Raw genomic sequence first — 23,495 nt, 5'->3', positions numbered from 1 at the left:
CCCCAAGGATGCATTCGTGGTCAGAGTGTGTGGGTGCAGCCTGGGCAGCTGCTTCTGGCCCAGGGATATTCTTTTCAGATTTTGGAGCCAAGACAGAGACCAGATCCTGTGTCATCTCTGGCATGTTCAGGCAAGATGGGAAAGCTCTCTGCACAGATGAGCTTCGCAGAGGGGTTTCTGGCCTGGCTCTGGCCGTCCCCGCCGGGTGTCTGGCAGTTCAGCCAGCTGCGTGCTGTCGGACACGTGTCTCGGGGTCTCCAGAAACAGCGCTGGAACATTGAAAATGGAACCGATGTGGCTTTTCAAAACAGACCGGGAAATGAAAGGATGCGAACTTGCCGACACCCACACAAAAGCCTGGCTGCTTTTTGTGCTGACGGAGGTGGAGGTCGGGAGGCTCAGACGTCCCCGCCAGCTCTTTCTCTTTTGTCCCCTCGTTGGGATGTGGCTGTTCGGGGGAGGGTCCGGCTTGGCCGAAGCCACCCACCTGAGCAAATGGGAGCGCAGGTTCACACCCCAGCCCGCGGTCTGGTGACTGTGCAGTAGGCAGTGGCTGGGGTGTGAGCTGGCCTCTTGTCTCGTTGTCTTAGGGACAGGGAAAGAGGAACCATCCGGAAAGCCCAGAGAAGGCAGAACAGAGCCAGCACATTCTGGACTTGAGGGATGAGGACCGTTATAGATGTGCTGGGCAGAGGCGTCTCCGGCGCAGCCTTGGCAGGGCCTGGTGTGGCCGCCGTGGCTCCCGGGCCCAGGGACCAGCTCTGGGGTTCCTCCTCCAGTCCAGGTCCTCCCTAGCACTTGGAGGGTTCATGCCAGGGATAAGCATCGTCCTTCCTGAGCCAACACTCCTGATGCTGTCTGTGGCCATCGCTGTCTTTGTCCACTCCATGTCCCCTCCCTGCTTTCTCCAAGTACAATAGCCAGCATTTCCTTCTGGGGAGGGGGTCTTTTTTTTTTTAGATTTGTTTATTTGAAAGACAAAGTTACAGAGAGGGAAGGAGGTAGGGAGAGAGGGAGAGAAGGAAGGGGAGAGGGAAAGAAGGAGGGGGAGAGGGAGGGAGGGAGGGAGGGAGGGAGAGAGAGAGAGAGAGGTATCTTCCATCTGCTGACTCACTCCCCAAATGGCTACAACAGCCAGAGCTGGGCTGATCCAAAGCCAGGAGCCAGGAACTTCTTCCAGGTCTCCCATGTGAGTGCAAGGACCCAAGGACTTGGGTCATTTTCCACTTCTTTCCCAGGCAGATTAGCAGGGACCTGGATCCTAAGTGGAGCAGCTGTGGCTTAAACCGGTGCCCGTATGGGATGCTGGTACTGCAGGTGGTGGCTCTACCTGCTGTGCCACAGCGCTGGCCCCCTGGGGGGCTCTTCTTGGGCAGGACCCTTGGTCCCAGGGCCCGGGTGTGAATCCATGGCCTGGTTGGAGCAGGCAGGTGAGCAGCTGGCTTCTGAGGCCCGCTGCGGACAGCCCTGCTCTGGCCTGGGTTCTGGCACTTTCTGAGCCCGAGGTGTCTGCGTTGCCTCCCATTCTTGGAGCTCCCATCACGTCTCCTCCAGGGACTTGAAGCTGCTGGGCTTGCAGTTGCCAGAGATGTTTCTGGGCGTGTGACCAGAGAACTTTTTTTTTTTTTTTGGCTTGAGCTGCTGAGCAGACACGTGTGTGCTCACTTTGTGTGCTGTGTTTTGAGGCTGGAGAAGGCTGGGGGAAGACCACTGAGAAGCCCCCTTTGTGCCTGGCCTGCTGGGCCTGCCAAGCTGGAGGACCGAGGGCGCCCCCTGCAGGCCCATTGCCTCCAGCCCTGCCGGGCATCCTTTCCTGGACCCCGTCCGTGGTGGGACCAGCACTGGCCTGCAGAAGGGAAGCGGGCACAGTGAGCACGTAAACATCTTAACAGAAAGCAGCCTTGAGAGCAGGGTCCTGGAGCTTCCGCTGCAAACCGCCTCCGTGAGCCGCTGGCCGTGTGGGCAGACGCGGTGGCTTCCTTCCAAGGGCAGCATTTTGTCCAGGTGGTTCCTTTTCGCAAGCAGGAGAGGTGGGGGAGGGAGAGAGTGAGAAATGTGAAAAGAAAGCTGTCGGATGTCCTGAGGCCAGAGCACAGGGCAGAAACGCCAAGGAGGCGTTGAAGTGGGCGGCGGGGCGAGGGGGGCGACTTTGTAACAGCTGTTGTCCCAGCTGTGCTCATGAGGGCGCTGAGAAAAAGCTGTCAGATCCTGGCCCCCTGTTCCGCAGAAAACCCTTTGCAGATGTCCCACTGTTCGTTCCTTTCCCTTTTTTTTAATTTTAAGATTTTTATTTATTTATTCGAGAGGTAGAGTTACAGACAGAGAGAAGGAGAGACAGAGAGAGAGGTCTTCCATCCGCTAGTTCACTCCCCAAATGGTCGCAACAGCTGGAGCTGAGCTGATCTGAAGCCAGGAGCCAGGAGCTTCTTCCAGGTCTCCCATGCGGGCGCAGGGGCCCGAGCACGTGGGCCATCTTCTGCTGCTTTCCCAGGCCATTAGCAGGGACCTAGATCGGAAGAGGAGCAGCCGGGACATGAACTGGTGACCATGGGGGAGGCCGGCGCTACAGGTGGAGGATTAACGTGTGCCACAGCGCCAGTCCCTGTTCTTATAAAAAAAAAATTGTAGAGGAAAGAAACAGAGACAGACACAGGAGATCTGTGATCTGCTGGTTCTCTTCTCAAATGCCTGTAATAGCTGGGGCTGGGCTAGGCCAAAGCCAGGAGCCAGGAGCCAGGAGTCAGGAGCCAGGAGCCAGGAACTCCATCCTGGCAAGCGCCTGAGCCATTGCCTGCTGCCTCCCAGGCTGCCTTAGCAGGAAACTGGAAACAGAAGTGGAGCCAGGACTGGAACCCAGGCCCTCTGAGCCACTGTTCCTACAAAGGGACCTGAGCCCCTGACCAGCGCCTTGAAGGTGGGACCTGATGGGGTGACGTCCTCCCTCCTGACCTCATCGCCTTCCCCTACACTCCCTGCTGTCAGCCACCCGGCTCCTCTGTGGCCTCCCAGTAGCCAGGGGACCTCAGGGCCTTGGCCTTCCCCTTCCCCTGGGCCATCTTCCCCCAGCTCCTCAGAGAGCAGACCCCCTGCCTCAGGTCTGCCATTAACTTCTGCCTTAGCCAACCCTCCCCTGACCCCTCCAGGAGGGAGCTCCCGTGCCAAGTCCCCTCTGCCCTACCCTGTCCCTCTGGGGACACAGAAGCCTGGGATGACCTTGATCTGATCACAGTCCACTGTTGGCTTCGCCCTCCTCATCTCCATCACCATTTGGAACCAGCTCGTTTGTTTGCTGGTCCAAGTTCATCTCTGCTGTTGGGGGGCGAAGGCTTGTCGGGCGGTTGGTGCTGGCCACAGTCTCCTGGTGTGAACCCCAGAGCCCGCTGCTCGGCTGGTGGCCTGGGGAAAGGCACTGGGGATTCGTGTGCTGGGCTGCCCCCAGTTTTCAGATAAGGAGGTGCCCACACAGAGGGCTGGTGGCAGACCCACCTTCCGTCTCCTCTCCTCCCATCACCTGGAGTCTGAGCGGACACGAGGCTGTGCCAGGCCCGTGGCCGGCCTGTGGTCCTCAGTGGCCCAGGGTGCTGGCGAGGCTGTGTGGTTTCCTGCCGCGCTCTCCCCTGACGCCAACCGCCAGGTAAATATTTGGAGACAGCCTTGCCCGGGCTTGCGAGGCAGTTTTCCTCCCTCCGCCTGGGCCTGCGCCCATCCCTGGCCTGCTCCGGCACCCACAGGCCTGTTTGAAGTGGTCCAGGGAGAAGCTGCTAGAAACTGGGGCTGCTGTGTTTGCAGAGGGCCCTGTGAGGGCCGAGCTTGCTGTGGCGTGGGATGGCCGGACCCCTGAGCGCGGGGGTCAGGTCGGGGTCGCTGGCCGGAGGGGCCCATCCTGGCAGCTTCTACAAGGGGGCGCATGCCGGCCCCCTGCAGCCCTGCCCTGCTCTGACTCCCTGCCCTGGGCTCTCGGTGTGTGAGGAGGGTCCAGGCAGCACCCCCCCCCCCCGGGGACCTGGCGCCGGCCGGGGAGGGGAGTGGCCCGGGGCTTGTCGTGACTCACTCGGGGTCTCCTCAGGCAAACCCAGTTGTCAGACGGCGCTGACTCAGTGGCGCAGGCTTGTCCAAAAGCAGATCAGATAACACAGAGCCCGCACATCCCGGGAAGCCGTCACTCATCCTCCCCAAGCCACTGGGAGTCCACAGCGCAGTGCGCGCGCCACAGCCACCCTCTCATTTTGCTTCTGTGTTTTTCCATTTTGGCTTCTTCCCCCCCACGCTGTCCGTGCTGGGCATCTTGTGGTCTCTCTTCTTTCTCTTCCAGAGCTCAGATGGCTCGCGTTGCATTTGCAAGGACGCCGCAGAGCCCGGCTGACGCTGGAGGCTTCTCTCACGCTATTGATCTTGACCGCTTCCAGGGGGCAGCGATCAGTGTGCACCAGGCACTGCACACCCCGCAGGGAGGGGCCGCGGCCTTGCTCCTGTGTGTCAGGCTCCGTCCAGGACCTCTGGCCGCTGCTCTGCTGTTTAGATCGCTGCCCCCTTGGACGTGTGAACACACTTCACTTCCTCAAACTCTCCCAACTGGAGCCCTGAGTGTTCTCTGGCGCCGGTTCAGGAACTTAGCTGATTCTTGAGGAAATTCTTTGGCCATATTTTTCTCTTAATATGGTAGTGCCTTTCCCTCTCTGGCACCCTCTTTTCAGGGAATTGGACGCACACCATGAGTTTTGGGTCCGAAAAAGCAGCTCCCAGGTTGCTGGGACCGGATTTGCCGGTGCCCTGATGGGACCGTCTCCTGTCCTCTTTGAACAGAAACCAGTCTCATCGGCAGCTTAGTGAGACTTGACAAGGTCAGAGATTGGCTTTGGCCAACTACAACCTGTTGTCTGAATTTGGTCCTCCACTTGCTTAGTTAGTAAAGCTTTATTGGACGTATTCCTGCCCATTCACTTTGCCCATGCAAAGCAGAATTGGACAGTTGGTTGGGAGACCGTATGGCCTGGGAAGCTAACAGCGTTCATGAGAAAGGCTGCCAGTCCCAGTGGTGGTGCAACCCCAGTGCCAAAGATTAGCACCTTGTCCTGGAGGATCTGGAAGTGGCCCTGGGTGGTGGACATGCCCACGAGGGCCAGGGGAGGTGAGTGCTAAGTGACTGGGGGAGCAGGAGAGGCCGATTTTGTTTGCTCTTTCTCTTGGTGGGGACTACACTTCTTGGCTGAAGATGAAGCTGTGGTCTTGTAGGAGAAAGCCCAGAGAGGCCTCCTTTTTGCCCAGTTCTCTGTTATCTCCACAGAAAGGCGCTTACCCGGATTCCCAGGTGTTTTGCAAGTGGTTATTCAATTTTAAAAGCCTGGTGGATCTTGTAAGGTCTGGTTTGTTCATTCTTTCAGTTGTTTCTTATTCATTTTAAAAAGGATTTATTTATTGAAAAGGCAAAGTAACAGAGAGAAAGAGAGAGAGAGAGAGAAAGGAGAGAGATCTTCTGTCTTTTGGTTCACTCCCCAAATGGCTGCAATGGCCTAGACTGGGCCGGGCCAAAGCCAGGAGCCTGGAACTTCATCCAGGTCTCCCACACGGGTGGCAGGTGCCCAGGTGGCTGGACCATGCTCCATTGCCTTCCCAGGCACATTGTTAGGGAGCTGGACTGGAAGTGGAGCAGCCTGGGCTCAAGCCAGACTCTCATACTGGATGCCAGCATCACTAACAGCTGTAGCCTGTGACACCACAATACCAGCCCCCACTCGCTGATTTTATAACTGTTTTCTGAGCATCTGTCTTGGCCACACTCTCTGGTACATGCCGCTGATGCAGTGACCATGGGCAAAAGCCTCGGGGCTTTAGAGCTGGAATAGGAAACAGGCACAGTGGAGTTGCATAGGGTGATGAGAGTCCATGAAGGAGGCAAGTAGAAGAAACGAGCCGGGGAGACCCTGGAGGTGATGCAGGCAGGGGAGCCCGAACTGAGCTGGGAGGGACAGAGGGAGCCGGCCAGGGGGACCAGGGGGCGGGGCAAGAATTGCAGGTGGAGTTTAATTCTCTCTGCTGCTCAGCCTGGGGGACCTGGGTCTGGGATGAAGTGCAAACTCTTATTATTTTCCAGTGAGTTTCTCAGAAGCCTCCAGAATACAAGTCATTGTTCCTGGTTGCTGGTTTCTAGTGTGTTGTCTACATTAGTTATTGGCTTTGGTTTCTCGGGGGTCCTGCTCATGCCCTGGAAAGTTCCAATGTCTTACGCAGTCAGTCTCCCCAGAGTCTGCCACTACAAAGGTTCTTAATGATCTAGCCGGCCTTCGTCCGGGGCAGGATCCATACAGTTTCCGTCAGTGGTTTCCTAAAGCTGTCCAGACCTCTTCCTGTGGCGAGGCAGGAGTAAGACCTGGTGAGCTGAGGACTGATTATTCTAATACATGTGCTAATCAACAAGTTGCTTTTGTTAAATAAGGCACCAGATGCTGATAACAGGAACATGTGACTCATCGTGTTTTCCTCTTTGCTTTATCCACCAGGCGGCTCACAGAAACCACTGGCATTTCTTATGTCCCTGCTTTATGTCATGAATATATGTCTAATTAACTTAACATATGCTCTTGGTCTTCCACAATCTCAAATTATTTTTACATACAGGGAAGTTATGCATCTTTTAAACATTTTTTTAAAAGACATGGAGGAATCTTTCTATAAAAAAGATTTTATTCATTTGAAAGTCAGAGTTACAGAGAGGCAGAGGCGGAGGCAGACAGAGAGAGAAAGAGAGAGAGAGAGAAAGAGAAATCTTCCATCCACTGGCTCACTCCCCAAATGGCTGCAAGACTGGAGCTGGGCCTATCCGAAGCCAGGAGCCAGGAGCTTCTTCCAGGTCTCCCACATGGGCGCAGCGGCTCAAGCATTGGGGTCATCCTCCTCTGCTTTCCTGGGTGCACTAGCAGGGAGCTGGATTGGAAGTGGAGCAGCTGGGACTTGAGCCAGCACCCATATGGGATGCCGGCACTGTGGGCAGGCAGTGGCTTTACCTGCTACACCACAGTGCTGGCCCCCATTTCAACGTTTAAGACAGATTAGAAGAGAGTGCTGTGTCATGGGCGACTTCCCTGTATATGGAACCTACACAAGCTGTGCCTGGTCAGTCCCATGGAGCGGACGCTACGGGGCTGCAATGTGCTGGACACGGGGCCTGGTGGGAGGCCCTCAGCCCTTGCCCACCTCCAGCAGCTGGAAGGGACAGGCTGTGTAGCCTCACGGACAGCCGAAATCCAGGCCGTGTCAGAGTCTGCTGCCCACGCGGAAATGTCAGGCCCACCCCCGTTATTATTGAATTTTGAGATCCCGATGGCTCTTTACAGGTCTGGTTTGTTCTTTCTTTCATCCGTTCACTTAGCCTTTCATCGATTTCATAAATATTTATGGAGCATCTGATGTGGCGGAACGCTGAGGTCGGTGGGTGAAGGGGACGGATCAAAAGGACAGCCGTGTGGACAGGACAAGAGTTAGACTTGACCGAGACAGTGTTTTTCCTCGCCTGGGTGCTGCAGGAGGTATACAGCCGCTGGCCGTTGGGCTCCCATATAGCAGTGTTGACATTTTGTGGTTTAAACAGCAAGAGTAGGAATATTTGAAATGGCAAACATTGCTTGGTATAGCTTGAAGGAGACTAAATATTATGGCGGCATTCGAAACAGCAAGGAGGAAGCTGTTTTCCTGCTCGTGTAAGCCCCCTTATTGTGTTTGCCGGAGGATCCTCTGTTCTGCCCCTCCCCCTCCGTCTTGGCCCCCTCCCCCGCCTTCCCCACGGCTCTTCACGCTCCCACTCTGTCACCCTCCCGTCCACCCTGCCTCTTCTTCTCCCATCCCTGCACAGCTGGAGTAACGTGCCAGCTGGGGACCAGGATGGTGGTGGCCCGATGCCACTCTTCTGAGCCCGTGCAGTAGGCTCTCTGTGCTCTGACCTCTTGGTCCCCGGGTCGCATGCTACACTCTGCAGCCACTCTTGACCTTCTCAGCACCATACCCTGGACCTCGTCGTCAATGATACCCCCCACCCTCTCTGGTCTGAATCCCAAGCCTCTCACTGGCAGCCTCCTCCCCTGGCAGGGCTGGCTGTATGGGCTTGTGACCTGCCCACTGTGAGGCCCTGTGACCTGCCCACCGTGAGGCCCTGTGACCTGCCCACTGTCAGGCTCTGTGTACAGGATCTTGTGCTCTGCGGTCACTACCCATTTTGTCTTTGAACTTGTGATTTGTACATGGAGATGGGTGATGAGATGAGGGAGGGTGCTCAGTGGTCTCAGCTCAGTCATATTCCTCCTCCTGCCTCCCACCTCCCCAGGACTGGTTCTGAGTCTTCCCTCTTCCTGTTCCCCGGGGACCCTGGTCCTGCCTGACCTTCCCCTCCCTGTCCCTCTGCAGTGATCCCTGGAAGGGACCTGGCATGGGATGGATTGGGGTTGGGTGTGCACCTTGCGTCACAGCATGGTGGCATGCAACCCAGGACTCAGGGTGTCGGCGCCGTGCTGTGTTCTGTGGGCCCCTGGGCCTGGGCAAGCCTCTCGCATTGATCCAGATCCGCCCTGCATCCTGGCACAGAGCGAAGTGCCTTTGGGATCACCCTCGCTCCATGGGTTGGGGTGGGCCCTTGGAAAGGGGAGACGCTGGCTTGACTTCCCCAGCCTCAGCTGGGGCATCGTGTGGGGTCTGGCAGCTGGCTGGTGGGGTGCTGAGTTGTGTTGCCCTGTAAATACCTTTGTGTCCCAAGGACCACAACAACATCATGGCAGGTTGAGAGAGAATGTGGAAGGAAGGAGAAAGCTTTATAGTCTAGTACCTGTAACATCACTATTATGAACAAGGGGCCTTCGTTTATTTGACAGAGAGAGAGAGAGAAAGAAAGAAAGAGAGAGAAAGAGAGAGAGAGAAATCTCCCATCTCTGATTTACTCCCTAAGTCCCTAGAACAGCCAAAGCTGGGCCAGGCCAAAACCAAGAGCCAGGAGCCAGGAACTCCATCCAGGTCTCCCATGCAGATGGCAGGGACCCAGTCACTTGAGCCATCGTCCACTGCCTCCCAGGGTGCACCAGCAAGAAGCTGGAGTGCAGCTAAGACTTGAACCCAGTCACTGTGATACCGGATGCCACCATACCCGCCTGGCGTCCTAACCCCCAGGCCACACTCCTGTGCAGGGACCTGCATTTTCAGTTTGTAAGTAGCCAGTCCTGTCCCCTTGCAGCCTGGCTCAGCATACTTTTGGTTCATCTGGGCTCATAGCCCACGATGACCACCTTTGCACGCCCTCCCCCGCGCTCTCTCCGGTGACGCCCCCCAGCAGCTCTGCACGGCCCCGTCTGTTTCTGCTCAGGGGCCTGCACGTTCACGGTGCTGCCTCCCGCTGGGGAGGGGGATGAGCTCTTTCCTGCTTTGCATATTTGTTCAAGAAAATGTTCGCGTAACCGTTTCCAGAAAGCACACTGAATCACTCAGTTGAGCCACGGCCAGTTGTGCCGCGTTCGCCTTTGAAGCAAACTTTAAGCAGCGTGGGCCCAGCTGCAAGGCCTGGTGCCTGGAAGCCAGTGTGCTGGACAGATGGTGGAGGCGGCCGATCCTGCAGACTCAGCAACAAAAATATTTTTGCAACTCAGGAGCACTTTGTGCTTTTCAAAGGAGGGAAAGAGGCAATTGACTGGGCTCGTTAGGCTGAGAAGCAGCTGCCCGTCTTCCCTGCAGTGTGGTTTAATGGGTTTATTTATTGCTGTTCTTGTAGGGCCTCAGGAATGGGGTTGCAGGCCAGTGGGCACCCAAGGGCTGGTGGGCAAACCCCCTGGGCGGATGCCGGGGTATCCGCGGTCCTTGCTGTCCATGCCCCGCTGTAGAAGGCTGGCCTGGCCACATCGGGGGGGTTCCAGAAGGGCCCTCCCCTGGCGCAGCTGCACCGGTTTACAGGGAGTGGTACAGAGAGGTTTATCAGGAACTCGGGGCTTGTGGTGATCTCCCTTGAACTCCCCTCCGCTAGTAGAATTGGCTGGAAATTGCTCGGTGTCCGGGAAAGACCCCCGGTTGTCAGAGCAGAGACAGCGTTGGAATCACCAGGCCCTGCTCCCATGTCGTAGACGTGGGAAAACTGAGACCTGAGAAGTCGCACCCGTGCCCCACGGTCAGAGTGAGTGATGCAGGCAGGGCTCAGGCCGTGGTGGGGTGATGCAGGCAGGGCTCAGGCCGTGGTGGGGTGCTGCTGTGGGGACGGCGTTCCCCCAGCACCCATGGAGCCTGAGGTGGTGCATGTGTCTCTGTGTGCACATGTGTGTCTCTGCATGTGCCTGTGTGCACATCCATGTGAGCACACACGTGCATGTAGCTCTGCGTGCATGTGTGCACATCTGTGTATGCATGTGTGTCTCTGTGTGCACACACGTGTATGTACCTCTGTGTGTGCGCACATCCATGTGTGCAGACGTGTGTATATAACTCTGTGTGTGCATGTGTGCACATCTGTGTATACACATGTGTGTGCCTCTCTGTGTGTGTATGTGCACACATCTGTATGTGCACACGTCTATGTATATCGTTGTGTGTGTCTGTGTCCTGTGTGTGTCTGTGTGTGCCTGTGTGTCTGTGTGTGCATGTGCACAGCTCCGTGCAAATGTGTGTCTGCGTACATCAATGTGTATGTGTGTGTACGTGTCTGTGTGTGCATGTGTGCAGCTCTCTGTATACATGTCTGTCTGTGTGTGTGTCTGAATTTGTGACTGTGTGTATGCATCTGCATGCGTGCCTGTGTGTGTCTGGGTGTGCACCTGTGGGGTGCACTCATGCACACTTGCCCATGTGTGTTTTGACTGAGTCCTTGCCCTTGCACCCCTTGGTTGGTATTGGGGTGTAAGTCTCAGGGGAGCCCTCACCTGGCACAGCACTCAGCCCGGGCCCAGCTGTTCCGTCACGGTGGGGAGTTCTGTCAGTGTGGTCCATCTGTGGTTCATGCCAGATGCCATGCCGCAGGAGGAGCCCTCGCAGCTGTGCGGTGGGCTCCTGCTGCCTCTGCTCCCCAGCTGCAGGATCTGAGGGTCAGACAGACGCCCGCAGAGATGGGGGTGGTCGACCAGCACGGCCAGACCCTCCCCGTGGGGCTGCTGCACCGGCCTCCTGCACTGGGCCGGCTGACTTTTCTTGGACTCTGCCACTGCTCTGTTCTGCCTTGCATGCATCTCATCACTTGCACCATGCAGCGACCAGGGCACAGAGCAGCTCTCTGCCACTTGCTGGCCACGTGTCCTGAATGTTGGGCCAAGGGCAGTGGCCTGTGGAGGAGAAGAGCTGGGGCGGAGGTCAGGAGGCCGGGTTCCAGGCCCTGAGCCACCAGTGCCTGCCTTGCGTGGAGCCCATGCCGTCTGTCCCAGGTCGGCCGTTGTGGAGGCTGCACAGACGGGCGTTAGGAGCAGCGCCTTAACAAGAGCCGTTCGTCCTGGCTGTGGGGGGCTGTACTGGCCACCCGCCTTCCCACCCTCTCCCCTGCCCTAACCCTGCTGTGCTCTGACTCAGATGGTCCCCGAGGGTCTGAGGCAGCCACTGGGGGCCTCGTGCTCCTGGCCAAAGCGTGGTTGAGGGTAACCGCGTCACGAGGTGTTGCTGATGACCCATGGGAGGGATGTGCCTGTGCTTCGGGAATGTTCACCTGTCTAAAGAAGCAGTCTGCTGTCGGCGATTAGCACGGGGATTAGATGTCTGGAGTGGCAGAGGCCATCCTGTCACCGTGAGAGCGGGGTGAAGTTGCAGGGACAGAGAGGAGGAAGGAGCCTCAGGCTTGATGCTGTCTTTGATCCTTTGGCGTTACCGACCCCGGCACCCTCCTGCTCTTGGGCCGGCGGAGACTGGCTCCGCTCTGAGTCGGGTTTTCCGGGCCTAGAAGCTGACTCCCTCTAACTGGTGTGCCTGGATTGTGTTCGTGCTGGTATTTGTTTAACACCAGAGACTGCTCTGAGCCGCCCACGCCATGGAGATGCGCGTTGGGTCTTTTTCCTCTGTGTGTTCTGATGACCAGTCTCTCCCTCTGCCATCAGACAGGATGCCCGGGGGCCCTGAGCAGCTGCCTGGATCTTGGTGTCCCTGTGATGGGGACACAGGAGACTGGGACGTTGGCTGAGCAGGTTCCCGTGGGCGGTGTTAACAAGCACGGTGTTGCAGGCCTGCTTGTTTGTTTGTGGCCAGCGAAAGCAGTGGCCAGAGCCACCTGTCCTCGTGCAGGGGCCAGCCTCTCCAGCTGTCAGCACTCAATCTGCCATCGCCTCCGTGTCCTGCCTAGGGCTGGAATTTGGTCATTTGCCCAGACACGGCTCCGTGTGGAGTCCGCACCCAGGGCTTCCCACGCCCTCCTCTGCTGCCTCTCGGTCTGCCTGGTGCCTGTGTTTGCTCTCTGGGCTGCGTGGAACCCCGCATGGCACGAGGGCTGGCCTGCCAGCAGCGCGAGAGTGGACCACAGTGTGAGGGGCTCTCGGAGGAGTGTCCCTTGTCCTGGAAGGACTTGTGCCAGACATGAGCTGCGGGCCCTCCAGGTCATCCGAGGCCTCCTTCCTGCCCCCTGTGAGCCCCTGAGCCTGGCTTTCCCGCCTGCTGGCTTGTGTGAGACTGACGCAGGCAGGACTCCTGCTGGGTGTCTCCCATTGGCCTTGTCAGCCGTCAAGGAGGTCGGGTGGACATTGACCCCGTTACTGGTGGGCATGAGAGAGGCTCCAGCGAGGTGGGCCATGTGTGGAGTGGCTGTGAGGAGTGGGGCCTGCGGCTGGCCGGGTTCAAAGGGAGCCCTAGACACAGCGTCTGCAGCACCACCTGGAGCTGGCTTTGATGTGGGTGGGCGGGGACAACCTGCAGACAGACACGGTGCAGGGGCGCTGGGCTGGGCTGGGCTGGGCGGGTGGGCCCTGGACTGTTTCTTAGCACATCTGCAGGTCAAGACGGGCGGGGCTGTGCCTCCCGGCTGTGTCTGCATCCGGCGCCCCAGGCCCCCCCACGGAGCAGCATGTGTCTAGACAGTGATGGAATGAAATGTGCGGTGACCCAGGGGGTGTTGGCCGCCAGAGGTGTAGCTGCTGAGCAGACAGGCCTGAGGTGAGGATGGCGCCACGTGTGGCCCAGAACGAGGCGGATGTACCTGCCGCTGGCACCGGTGGGGAGCAGTGGCCGAGTGGTCCCCACAAGGAGGCTTGTCTTCATCTGGCCTGGCTGATGTCTGTCCCACACCACTCCCTTCCAGAGTCCTGCCTGTAATTAGAATTCCGGATTCGCTTGTGCTGGGAGGACAGGTCCGAGAGCCTGGGAACCTGTCCCCTCAAGTAGCCAGGGGCTTTATTGGCTCTGAGAAGTCCCTTTCATCTCAGAGCCTCAGTTTTCACATCTCTACAATGGGTACAAAATACACCCTAATTTTGTCATGAAAACGCTCTGTCGTGTGCAGGCCAGAGTTCCTTCCTTTCACTTACACCGTGAGACCACCCCCCAGGACCCCTCCAAACACAGTCTTGCCTGGTTCTGTCTCACCAATGCCCTGCATGACCTAGGACATGTCTGAGGGAATAAACATTTAACCGAGGTGGTAATCAGCGCTGCCCACTCCCCCTGGACAGGTGTGACCAGCTGGCCGCCCTGTGTCTGTACTTCCCCTGTGTCTGAGTGAAGTTTGTCTCCATTGGGACCCTGGGCTTGCATCGCTGGTGGCTGCCCAGCGGGTGGACGGCTGGTGGCAGCAGACAGTGTCTCCCCGAGGCTGGCCCTCCTGGGGAGGGGGCGGGCAGCTCGCCGGCCCTTCCTTGGTCCGCTCCTCCCCTCTGTCCTCAGAGCTCTCCCAAGGCCTTCGCCTCCTTCCCAGCAGCCACGGCCTGAGCTCAGACTTTGGCTGAGACAGTGAGTTATCTTTAGGTCTCGGCCTGCAGGGCCCTGGGAGGGCTGGGAGCCTGGGTCTGGCTCTGTTCCTAGGAGGCAGAGGTGGGTGGCCGTGGGGGGCGGGGAGGGGGGAGCTCAGTGCCGATGCGGCTCTCACGGGGAGGCCGGCCCCGGCAGCCTTTCCCAGGCCTCTCTGCTTGTGGCTGAGCGGCTGTGGCCAGGCCCACCGCCCTGGGGCTGAGCCAACTCTCACCTTGCAACTGCCTTCCCAGCCCACAGGCCTCTGCCACCCTGTCTTGCGCCTGCCCACCCCACACCACCCCCAGCCCAGCCCTGCAGGCCCGGGGCCCCGAGGAACAGTGGTGTCCCAGGGGGCTCCCCAGAGTGGCAGCTGCACCTCAGTGGCCGCAACTCCCTCCCTGCCGTGACGGCTGAGGTCATTGCTGGCCGGGGCTGCTGGCCGGGGCCCAGGGTAAACAGGCGGCCTGAGCTCGCTGCTGTGCTGTTGGGCGCCAGTGAGCTCAAGGAGCCTGGAGCTGCAGTGGCCTTGGGTCACCCCGAGGGGAAGGGTCACTGTGAGGCTGACCTGTCCTCACTGGGGGACAGACTGGCTGGGGAGCCCCTCTGCCCCCACTGGCTTTCTTACACCCGAGTACTGATAGCAGCAATGGTGCTGTCACACTGATGCTTGCAGCCGCCAGGCGGTATTCAAACGCTGTTCAGGTCTTGAGTCCCTGAATTCTCACAGAGGCTGAGATGTGCTACATTAGTCCCACTTTTCAGATGGGAAAACTGAGCACCCTGGCGCTTGTAAGCTCAGGGCAGGATTGCAGCAGGCGGCCTGGCCTCCGGACTGTGCAGGCTGGGCTGAGGGGCGCACGTCTTCGCGCGCGGTCGCTCGGAGCCAGGTCAGGTCTCCGGCCTCCTTTCTTCCTCCGCCAGTTTTCTCAGGCGTATCCTCACTGGCCGTGTTGGTGGGATCTTTGGGGCGTGGTGCTCTGTAGGGGATGAGAGAGTCTGGGATTGGGGACGCGGTCTCGGATTTACATCTCTGCCTCGTCTCAAGTTGCCCACTCTCGTGGGGCCTCAGTCTCCTCCTCCGTGAGCGGGGCACAGTGACACCCAGCTCGTCAGCAGGGTCCGCCCCGTGCCTGGCAGAGGAGGTGGGCGCTCACGTGGCCAATGGCCTCCACCCGCTCCACCCACCGCCAGCCCCTTTGGCTCTTTCTTTTTCATGGACAGACACAAGGGACGAGGCCTGGCCAGCTCTGTGCTTTCTGGGCCCAGTCCTCCTCGCTCAGAGCAGCTGCATGTGTGACTCGGTGAACCTCAGGAGGGGTTACTGGCTCTGGGGGAGGCTGGGAAGGAGCAGGGCCTACAGCCTTCCCCAGGGGCGGGTGTGGACACAGCCTTTAAGATCCTGCCTCCCCTATCCCAGTGCTTGGGTTGGGGTCCTGGCTTCCTGCTGATGTGCCCGCTGTGGGCAGCAGGTGATGGCTTGAGTGGTTGGTCCCTGCCACCCACTGGGAGACCTGGATTGACTTCTGGGCTCCTGGTTGCAGTCTGACCAAGCTCTGGCTGTTGCAGGCATTTGGGGACTGAACCTGAAGATGGGAGATCTCTCTCTCTCTGTTTTTCTGCCTTTGAAAAAAAAGTAAAGATAAATAAAAAAAAAACTCAGAGCCCTCCCCAGCCCCGGAGGACTGAGGGAGGTCCTGGTATGGTTCTGTGTCTCCCGGCCGCTGTGGCCGGCACTGCCTGGCTGTGGGGCTGTTGTTCAGGACTCCTGACTGTGCTGGCCATGGCAGGAGGTTGGGGACCAGGGCTTCAGACTGGGGAGCACAGGTAGTAAAGTGGGAGCTGTTCAGGAGAGGAGAGGCAGCCTGCATCTCAGCCCCTGTGCCTCAGGGCCCAGATGCCTGCCGGCCGCTGCCCTGGTCTTCACACTAGCGTACTGCCCACTCAGCACAGGTGTGCCAGGAAGACTCATTGCCATTCCCTGCCCTCAGAGCCCCCCAGAGCACCAGGACGGGGGCTGCCTGTGTGGACGCTTACGTGGGGCAGGTTCTGCTGCACGGCCCTAGGGATGTGCGGACTCCCATCCTTCCCTGGGGCTTCTCTGTCTCAGCCCACCCTGGGCAGCCTGGCCCCAAACCCTGAATCTACATGGTCTCCCGGCCTCAGTTGCAGAGCAAGTGTGCTCTGATGGCTTCAAGATGGGGGAGACCCCACGTGGCCTCCCCCCTTCCCCTCGTTGTCCTTGGCCTATGGCCGCATTGTTCAGTTGCTCCCCAGGGAAGGAAGAGCCAGCCTTGTCCTGGGAAGGGGGTGTTGGTCCTGAACTCCCTTGAGGCCTGGTCTCCGCGTGGCCCCGCACGGTGTCCGTCCGTGTGTCTGTCCGTCCTGGTAAAGCGATCAGCTGCCAACACCGGCCTTGTGGTTGCAGGGGAAGCTGCCTGTCCTGCTACTTGGCCGCTCCTCGGAGCTGCGGCCGGGGGAGTTCGTGGTCGCCATCGGAAGCCCGTTTTCCCTTCAAAACACGGTCACCACCGGCATCGTCAGCACCACGCAGCGCGGCGGCAAAGAGCTGGGGCTACGCAACTCCGACATGGACTACATCCAGACGGACGCCATCATCAACGTGAGCTGCCCCTCGGGCTGCAGCCTGCGGCAGAGCTTTGCCCAAGGAGAGCCAGGCTCAGGGCCTCGTGGTGTGGTCACAGGGGCTTTGCTGGACCCCGAAAGCAGAGGAGACCACCCCCCACCCACCCCACCCCGAGCCCCGTTAGGAATCTCTGGGCCCTCCTGCAAAGAGGACCTGGGATTTGGCAGGGGCTGCAGCTGCAAGTGGCCCAGCCATAAATCTGGAGGCCCCTTGGACCCAGCTGGGGACACCAGGGTCCTGGGGAGCTGCTGGTGCAACCTTCGGGCAGGGGGGCGCCTGGCCTGCAGAGGCGTGTGCCCTGAGGCACTGTGACCGCTGCCTATGTGGTCTGCGGCGACAGCAGCCCCTCTCCCTGGGTGTAGCCTCCGTGTTAGGCCTGCTCCCATTGGTCTGGCTCGTGAGGCTCTACCCACGGCATCCACAGAGTCTCTGTAAAGCCACGTCTCCACGTCAGCTCTCTCCCAGTAGGACTGACATTTCCAAAAAGCAGGGCTTCCCCACCTCTGCGTTCCTCCAAAACACAGGGAACACCGTGTGTGTACACTCCCCGTCTCTGATCCGTGTTGATCCCATGCTTCCTTCAGCTGGCACCAAACCACAGAACCCAAACCAGCTGGGTGGATCCCAGCCACCGTGGCAAAGCTGGAGGCCCACGGAGGGGTCTGCGCCCTCACCCCAGGATGAAGACGCTGGCGGGGGCCGGGGGGTGATGCTTAGGGCCATTGCCGTGAGCCTCTGGCCTTCACAACCCCAAACTCCCCACTATGGCACGTCCAGAACATTCCAAAGCTTGTTAAGGGCCTTTGTCCCCGCAACAGTCCCCGCAACAGTCCCCGGCAACAGGGAAGAGGCGTGCCCCGTCACCTAGATGCTGCCAAGCAGGGGCTTAGGTTGGACCAGCGATACCGACACGTGACCTTTCCATTTCTGTTTGATTTCAGTATGGAAACTCGGGAGGCCCCTTGGTCAATCTGGTAAGGCCGCTCAATACCTGTGTTAAGTTATGCTTCCTAATCCGTGGCTGTGCTCGCCGTCCCCGCCCCACCCCCAGCTTGCCGAAGCCCTTGATCTCATTCGTTTAAGGAGCGCTCCCTGAATGGGCACGTCTTTGCAGACTGCCTGCCTGATGGTTTCAGGAAAGCGCCAGGCAGGCCCGAGCTGAGGTTTGAGCTCATCAGGCCAGAGGTCAAGCCAAGTTCAGAGTTAGAGACGAACGAGCGGACCGCAGGGCCCTCAGGACTGGCCCAGGAGCAGGCCCTCAGGCTGGCGGTGTCACAGAGGGTGGCTGCTCCGCGGGACAGCCAGGAGCTGGCCAGGAGCCTTCCCTGGAGACCTGGCTGGCAAGAGCAGGGCTGGCAGCTCAGGAAGAGCTCAGGTTCCTACGCAGGGAAGGGGAAGCTGCAGAGTCAGACCTGCAGGGGGCAGCTGGGGGGGGGGGGCGCATTTACAGAGGAGGAAGTCAAGGCCTTGTTTTGTGAGGCCCAGGGGGGCTGTCCCTCCCAGATGGTCCTGTCCCTCCCAGGTGGTCCTGTCCCTCCCAGGTGGTCCTGTCCCTTGGTGTCGGAGACCAACCCTCAGCAGTCACGGGCCCTGTCATCCTGAGGTCACTGTGGGTGGGAGAGGCAGAAGCGGGTGGACAGCCCCCTGAGGAGCTCAGACTTCTGACACAGCTCAAAGACCCCCTCAGCACGTTCCCTGCTCTCTGGGTGTGCACCTGCCCCGAGCCCACCTGCATCCTCCGAGACATGTCCGTCCACCTGCAGGATGGCGAGGTGATCGGGATCAACACTCTGAAGGTGACAGCCGGCATCTCCTTCGCAATCCCTTCTGACAAGATCAAGAAGTTCCTCACCGAGTCCCACGACCGACAGGCCAAAGGTAAGCGGGACTGGGCAGCCGGGAGTGCCGGGGACCCAGGCCTGAGGCTCAGTTCCCCCAGGGAGGCTGGTGGGAAGGGAAGAAAGGACAGTCCCTGGTTTGGATTTGGCTGCTGTGGTCCTGGGACTGGGTCAGTCTGCTGTGTGCCGGGCACGGTCCTAGGGGATTTCTGGCATTGTTTAATGGATTCTTCCTTTATGTCGCCCACGTCGTCCATCCTAGCAGGCAGGAATTGCTTCCATGGGGTTGATGAGTCGGCTGACCATCAGGGACATCACTCGCTTTGTAGTCTACTCACCCATCTGCTCTGAGTCAGCTGGGGCTGGGGGTGGATGGCTCCCCGGGGCCCTCACAGCTGTGATCCTGCGGGGGAGGGGGAGGCTGGCAGTGACAGTTGGGTCAGCTAGCATCAGTGGCAAGGGTGCCCAGGAACAGAAGCGTCCGCGACTGGGGGAGGCCCATGTAGGAGGGGGTATAGGGGGCACGGCAGGCAGAGGAGCAGTGGGCCCTGTGGTGCTGGAGAGCAGATGGCCCAGGGGTACTCCAGGGGATGGGGGTGGTGGCCCTGCCGTTACCCACGGTCGGATGGCCGGGGCCTTGGGGAGGGACCGGGGTTGCGTTTGAGTGGCACTAGGAGCAGGGAGGCTCCTGATCTATTTGATGTCTTCAGGGGGCACTGTCTGGCAGGAGCCGGGCAAGAGGGCAGTGGTGGCTGGGGGGGGGGGGGGGCTAGTGCAGAGGCTCTGCCCCTCACCCAGACAAGAGACCCGGGGGCTTGGACCCGGAGGGAGGCAGCAGAGGTGGAGCGAAGGGGTCCCATTCTGGATGGGTGTGAGGGGCTGAGCCAGCCTGGGGGATGGGCCATAAGTCAGGATGAGCCGGTGAGGACTTGGGGTCGTGCCTAGGCTCCTGGCCACGGGGTGACACGACAGGACTTCCCCAGAGACCCACGGCAGGGAGGAGTCCAGACAGGAGCAAAGCACACCTCAGCCCCTCTTTCTCCCCCCTGGCTCCGGTGTCCCTGGCACACCCCGACTCATCTTTTGTCCTTTGTTGTCACCCCAGGGAAAGCCATCACCAAGAAGAAGTATATTGGTATCCGAATGATGTCACTCACATCCAGGTGGGTACGTGGGGTCATTGTGTCTGTGTCTTACATATAAATAAACCTGAACTTGAGAAGCCTCTCAGAGAAGGAAACTCACATGCTGCCCTGGGCCAGCTCAGTTTCTGCTTAAAGTCAAGCCACTGGGAGGGAGATGGAGCTGTCAGTCTTGGCCTCCTGCTGCTTTGCCTCCTGTTTGCTGGGAAGCTCTGAGCTGGGTCTCCAGTCTAGAAGATTCTGCCTCCTCTCCAGGCGGCTGGCAGCAGGGGGTTGGCCGCTCTCAAGGCAGGCCTGCTGAGACCCACATTCCAGGAGTGCCCAAGCACCCTCCCCCACCTGCAGCTCCTTGTGGGCAGTGGCTGCAGGAATGCAGGCCGGGCCCAGCTGGGAAGCCAGGGACAGAGGGGTGGGCTTGATTTCCCAGAACCTGTGCAAGTTGCCGCTGTGATTGCTCCTGACATACTGCGGTTTTCACCTGGGTGAAAAATTGTGCTTGCATGAGTCCTGTAACTGACTCAGCCGGCACGGCCCAGAGGGCCCAGGCAAAGCTGGCAGGGAGCAGGATATACTAACAGACGCATGGCTAAGTCAGCTGTTATAATTTGTTACTAACACGTTGCTAACATCTTAGCATTGCAGAAGGTGGGAGGATTTTCCAGGACTCAGATGTGCACTGTCTTCTGTCTCTGCAAGTGGGAGAGACAAAGCAAGGGAAAGAAGGGCGGCCCTGGGGTCCAGCTTCCTGGGTCCCAGCCCTGAGGCTTCATGGTTAACGACCTTGGGAATGACTTGACCTCTGAGTGCCTCCATGTCCCCCTCCACAGGATGAGGACACTGTGCCGTGCAGCCAGGCTGGCATCGTGAGTGGTTGCCATGGCACCCGCCACCATTTGTCAACATGCTTACTCTGGGCCAGGGTTGTGGCCTGGTGCATTTTGTTTCCTTGGTGAGCGCCTCTGAGCCTCACAAGGACCCCTGTCCTACAGTACTATAACTGGCCCCATTTTGCGGGTCAGCAAACAGAGAGGCTGGGAAAGTGGGAGCCTCTTCTCAGGGTCACACAGCTGCAGCTGTGGCAGAGCTGGGGCTGCCAGCCAGACCAGTGTTACACCAAACTGGTTCCTTGCGTGGTGGCTGCAATTCACAAAGAAGCGATGGTCATAGCAATGACTAATGATTAATGCACTTCCCTTGCGGTGACCCAGCAGATTTTGCACTCTGATAGGGAATGTCGGAGCAGTCAGAACCTGGAGGAGTCCTGGGCCAGACGTGGGGACGAGAAGGGCACTTGGGTGGGAGCCGAGTGCCTGCAGAGGGAGGTCTGTGGTCACTTGATGTTAACACTGGCGCCTTTTCCCGGAGCAGCAAAGCCAAAGAGCTGAAGGATCGCCACCGGGACTTCCCGGACGTGCTGTCGGGCGCATATATCATCGAAGTGATCCCGGACACCCCAGCCGAGGCGTGAGTGCTGTTCCTTCCCCTCTCCCTGCGGGCTGCTCAGGGAGGGTCCTTGTGCTCTTGAAATGGGCTCAGATGATCACATCAACCCCTGACAAAGGTGGGCGACACCCGGGCACTTCCGGCCAGCCAGGCCCTCCCACAGGTCCTCGCTTCGCTAGGGTCATCCAAATGCAAAGATCAAGAGTGGCTGTGGCGTGAGTCTCTGGGAAACCTAGCTGGGGAGAGAAGGTGCAAGGAGCAGTGTCCCCAAGATCTGAGGACACAGCTGCCCCAGGAGTGGGCTCCAGTGGGGCACGTGACCACTTGGCCATACCTGTTGACTCCGAAAGAGAAATAACGTGAGTGACCTCAAAGTAACACACGTTGAGGTGGCCCAGGGCTTGCTGCCGGGGTTGACAGCAGCAGAGAGCAGTGCTAGACCGGAGGCCTCGCCGCGTCTTGGAGCAGAATGTGGCCTCTTCTCGGCTTTGGCACCTTTCATGATCTAAGAATAGCTTTTGCATTTGAAAGGCATTTATTTATCTCATCTGTTTGAAAGAGAGAGAGGGAGAGGGAGAGGGAGAGAGAGAGAGAGAGAGAGAGAGAGAGAGGAGAGAGCTGTTCTGTCCTAGTTCACTGCCCGAATGCCCACAACAGCTGGGGCTAGACCAGACTGAAGCCAGGATATGGAAACTCCATCCTGGGTCTCCCATGTGGGTGGCAGGAACCCCACCACTGCTGCCTCCCAGGGTGTGCACCTGCAGGAAGCTGGAGTCAGGAGTGGAGCTAAGACCAACCCCGGCACTCGCATATGGGCTGTGGCATCCTAAGCAGTACCCAGACACCTACCCTATGCATTTTTAAATGGTTGGGAAAACTACAAAATGCAAGTAGTGTTTTGCAACCTGTTTTATTGGAACACAGCTGCCATGCCCATTTGATGTCAGTGCTGGCTTTTGTGCTGACCTCAGTAGCTGCCATGTAAACCATGTGGCCTTCAAAGCCTGAACGAGTTCCTGTGTGGCCCATTAGAGAACAAGGTTGTGGATCCCTGTGCTTGACCGCTGAGGACCGTGGCTGCATATAGGCAGTGTCACATGTAAGAGAAGTCACAGTGGCAGACACAAAGGAAGGGTCTCCTGATGGGGGCGTCCTGCCCGGCACCATGGGAGCTGCTCTCTGCGATGTGATGCCTACTCCAGGCAGGTTGGCCGTGGTCAGAGTGCCTGCTACCTCCTGGGGTCAGCCTACCATAAGGCCACCCACGTACTGGCAGGCATTTCTGCAATGGACACGATTGACGATTTGGCCTAAAAATTCCTTAAAGAAAACTCGGAGCAGAGATGGTCTAAGTCGTCATCCCCTGAGCTCACCAGCGCCCACCCTGTGTGCCCTGGGCTTCTCCGTTCCAAGCTGTGCCACTCTGTGGGTGCAGAGTTAGACCAGGAGGAGCAGAAACGTAACCACTGGGCTTCCCTCTGTGTTGCAGTGGCGGCCTCAAAGAAAATGATGTCATCATCAGCATCAACGGACAGTCAGTGGTGTCTGCCAATGATGTCAGCGACGTCATTAAAAAGGACAGCACGCTGAACATGGTTGTCCGCAGGGGCAACGAAGACATCATGATCACAGTCATTCCCGAAGAGATCGATCCATAGTCGGGGCAGGAGCTGGACTTCACGTTTGCCTCGGAGGGCCTCCGGTGGCTGGTGCATGGGACTCTGGGCTGGCGGTGCGGGACGCCCACGACGTCGGACTGCCCTTTTGCTTGCTGGGTGGTGACTCGCTGGCCAGCAGAACCCCTCTTGATCGTTTGCAGGCAAAACCAGTGTAACGCTGCGGATCCGCAGGCAGCAGCTCTGCCCCCGCCCCTGTGTTGCAGTGTGCTTCCGCTCGCCAGCTTGGGCTGTGCCTGCTTAGCCAGGCGGCCTGCGTCTCCTCCCTTCCCCGAGCTGTGGTCGCAGCGCGCGCAGCGGCAGCCAGGTCCCGGGCGTGTGCGTGCTTCCTGCCACGGCAGCGCCCAGAGGAGGGGGCGCAGGGAGACCGCGCGGCGGGCGAACACTGCTTCTGAAACGGCCGAAGTTGCCTTTTTTTAGGGATCTCTTCAGATGTGGGAGCACGATGACTTTGAGTTTGAGCTATTAAAATACTTTTCTTCATACATTGCTTTCTGGCGTGCTTCCTTCTGTCCCGTGAACGGCTGGTTTCACTCTTGATGAAATGATTATAATGTCAAGGGCGTCCTCATTAAACCCTGCTGTCCATGCAGGGTGGGGTTCCCAGTCTTTTTTTTTTTTAAGGAGCAGTCATATCCTGTTAAAAAGATTTTTTTAAATTTATTTTTGTTTATTTGAAAGGCAGAGAGATCTTCCATCCATTGGTTCACTCTCCAAATGCCTGCAACAGCCAGGGTGGAACCAGGCCAAAGCCAGGAGCCAGGAGCTCCATCTGGGTCTCCCACAGAGGTGGCAGGGACCCAAGTACTTGAGTCATCACCTGCTACCCCCCAGGGCGTGCATGAGCAGGAAGCTGGATCACACTCCAAGGTGGGATTCGGTC

At 58.7% G+C, this 23,495-nt stretch overlaps 1 protein-coding gene across 1 annotated transcript in view; it reads left to right on the top strand.

The window, feature by feature from the left end:
* Window positions 1-23,097, top strand: part of HTRA1 (HtrA serine peptidase 1) — a 51,575-nt gene extending 28,478 nt beyond the window's left edge. The window contains exons 4-9 of the mRNA XM_051824326.2: window positions 16,295-16,489; window positions 17,455-17,487; window positions 18,277-18,391; window positions 19,457-19,514; window positions 20,862-20,957; window positions 22,426-23,097. Of these exons, the coding sequence (XP_051680286.1) occupies window positions 16,295-16,489; window positions 17,455-17,487; window positions 18,277-18,391; window positions 19,457-19,514; window positions 20,862-20,957; window positions 22,426-22,594 (666 nt within the window). The 3' untranslated portion in view covers window positions 22,595-23,097. The remainder of the gene's footprint in view (window positions 1-16,294; window positions 16,490-17,454; window positions 17,488-18,276; window positions 18,392-19,456; window positions 19,515-20,861; window positions 20,958-22,425) is intronic.
* The last annotated feature ends 398 nt before the right edge of the window (window positions 23,098-23,495 follow it).

The sequence above is a fragment of the Oryctolagus cuniculus genome, chromosome 15, assembly GCF_964237555.1.
Source record: "Oryctolagus cuniculus chromosome 15, mOryCun1.1, whole genome shotgun sequence".
Lineage (NCBI taxonomy): Eukaryota > Metazoa > Chordata > Mammalia > Lagomorpha > Leporidae > Oryctolagus > Oryctolagus cuniculus.
Note: the sequence above shows the minus strand (reverse complement) of the source record. Positions and strands in the feature narration are given on the sequence as shown.